A 1,778-nucleotide genomic window follows, 5' to 3' on the forward strand; every position below is an offset into this window, starting at 1 on the left:
ATATGTATATGTATGTATATATCTTAACCATTGGAGCTTTCATTTCTATCATGTCAGAAACCAGCAATAATGTTTTAGGTACTCTAAGGACATGCCCTAGCAGTTTCAATAATTTCAGCAATTATCAGAATACAGGAGGGAGGGCGCATAAATGTCAGCTTTCAGGAATGCAGAGAAAAAAATGAGTTGACAAAATACTGATAGAACTACACATGTTTGAGGAAGAATTTGGAAGGGTGACAAAAGACATTGACCCCTGACCACAGTTTCTTTCTTTTTTACTTGAAAGAGTAAACCCTGGTGGCTGTTTTGTTTTTCTTTTGCAGTCATCTCTAATAAACAGTGACATCATCTTTGTGAAACTGCATGCCCCTTGGGAGGTCCTGGGCAAATATGCTGAACTAATGAATGTAAGAATGCCTTTCAGGTAGGTGTAGTTGTATTTTGTCTCAACCTCCAAAGTCACACTATACTGTAAAGCTAATGTGATAATAACACCAAACTGCACATGGAAAAGCTCTTCTATAAGATACCACTCGTCTTTAAAAAATATAAATGGAGTACCTTAGATACCGTATTCATTGCTGTTTCTTGTTAAAGAAAATGTCAGTACAATACTGGTTTGAGATTAAGATGGGCTGTAGCAGTGCAGCTGTTTTCATGGGGTATTCTGTCCTTAGGCCCTTTAACCCCTTCAATGCTGGAGCCCCCTGCATACTTGTGCGCTGCTGTTTTTTAAATGGACATTTCATTGAAATCAATGGGAGGTCAAGAAGATCCAGGTACGTAAGGCAGCACAGAAAGTGCATGTCTGTTGGACGTATCTGGTATGCACCTGTAAATTGCTTGTATAGTGTGTAATTAGTATCCCATAAATAAGTATAAGTAAGTATTCCATCTAGTAGGAGAACAATTCAGACTATAAATGCTTTTTTCTGTGGAGAAAATAGAGACTGTATATTAAATGCTACTGATAACCTAATTAATTCCACATTGAGATTCAGATTAATCGAATATTATTTGCATGTTGAGCTATGAAATTTTCTATGTAAAATATTGATTTTACTCTGCTGGTTATCAGAACTGTTAAAGTAGCATAAAGACTTCCACTGGAACTGACCAAAACCCATGAACTGAGAGGCCTTGATTCTTCTTTCAATTAGCAGGGTTTGTAGATGTAAAGCTCCATTGATTTTAATGGAATTACTCCTGAGCAAGAAAAGGATCAGACCCAGATTGTGCAACTGGTGAGCTGGTGTCCTTTGTAGGATTCTTTCCATTTTCTTCTTACAAGGATGAGAAATGACTCTGGTATGAGACAAGTTGTAGCAGTACAGAACTTGCTAGGAAAAACAGATACATATGAACAACAAAATTGCAGGATTATTCTGTATGTATTTTGGGTTTCATTTTCACAGCAAATCTTCAACTATTCTTGTGCTTTTAGTGGTAAAAAGAAAACTCCAAAAGCAACCACAAGTCATTTCAAGATATTAATTTTCTTTTTAACAATTGTTCTAGCCATAGAAACAATTGGACCTGCCCCAGTAGCAGGATAAGGTCTCATAATTCAGAAATTCACCAGGAAGTCAGATTTTAGTCACTGAGTAGCTGTTCTTTCCTGGTCTCTCAGCAGATAGCAAAGTAGGTGCCATACAGATTATATAGAAAGCACTGAAAGTACTAAAGTTTATTTGACCTGCTTCAGGATCATGGCTTCATTCTTTCCACATCCATAGAGAGACAATCGTTAGAGTTAAGAGGAAATAATGGTGATT

At 36.8% G+C, this 1,778-nt stretch overlaps 1 protein-coding gene across 1 annotated transcript in view; it reads left to right on the top strand.

Annotated features, from left to right (window-relative positions):
* Positions 1–326: 326 nt before the first annotated feature.
* Positions 327–1,778, top strand: part of ANO4 (anoctamin 4) — a gene marked incomplete at both ends in the record, with an annotated part of 49,490 nt that continues 48,038 nt past the window's right edge. Inside the window, one exon of the mRNA XM_009073777.1 lies at positions 327–427. Within this exon, the coding sequence (XP_009072025.1) occupies positions 327–427 (101 nt within the window). The remainder of the gene's footprint in view (positions 428–1,778) is intronic.

The sequence above is a fragment of the Acanthisitta chloris genome, unplaced genomic scaffold, assembly GCF_000695815.1.
Source record: "Acanthisitta chloris isolate BGI_N310 unplaced genomic scaffold, ASM69581v1 scaffold2034, whole genome shotgun sequence".
NCBI lineage: Eukaryota > Metazoa > Chordata > Aves > Passeriformes > Acanthisittidae > Acanthisitta > Acanthisitta chloris.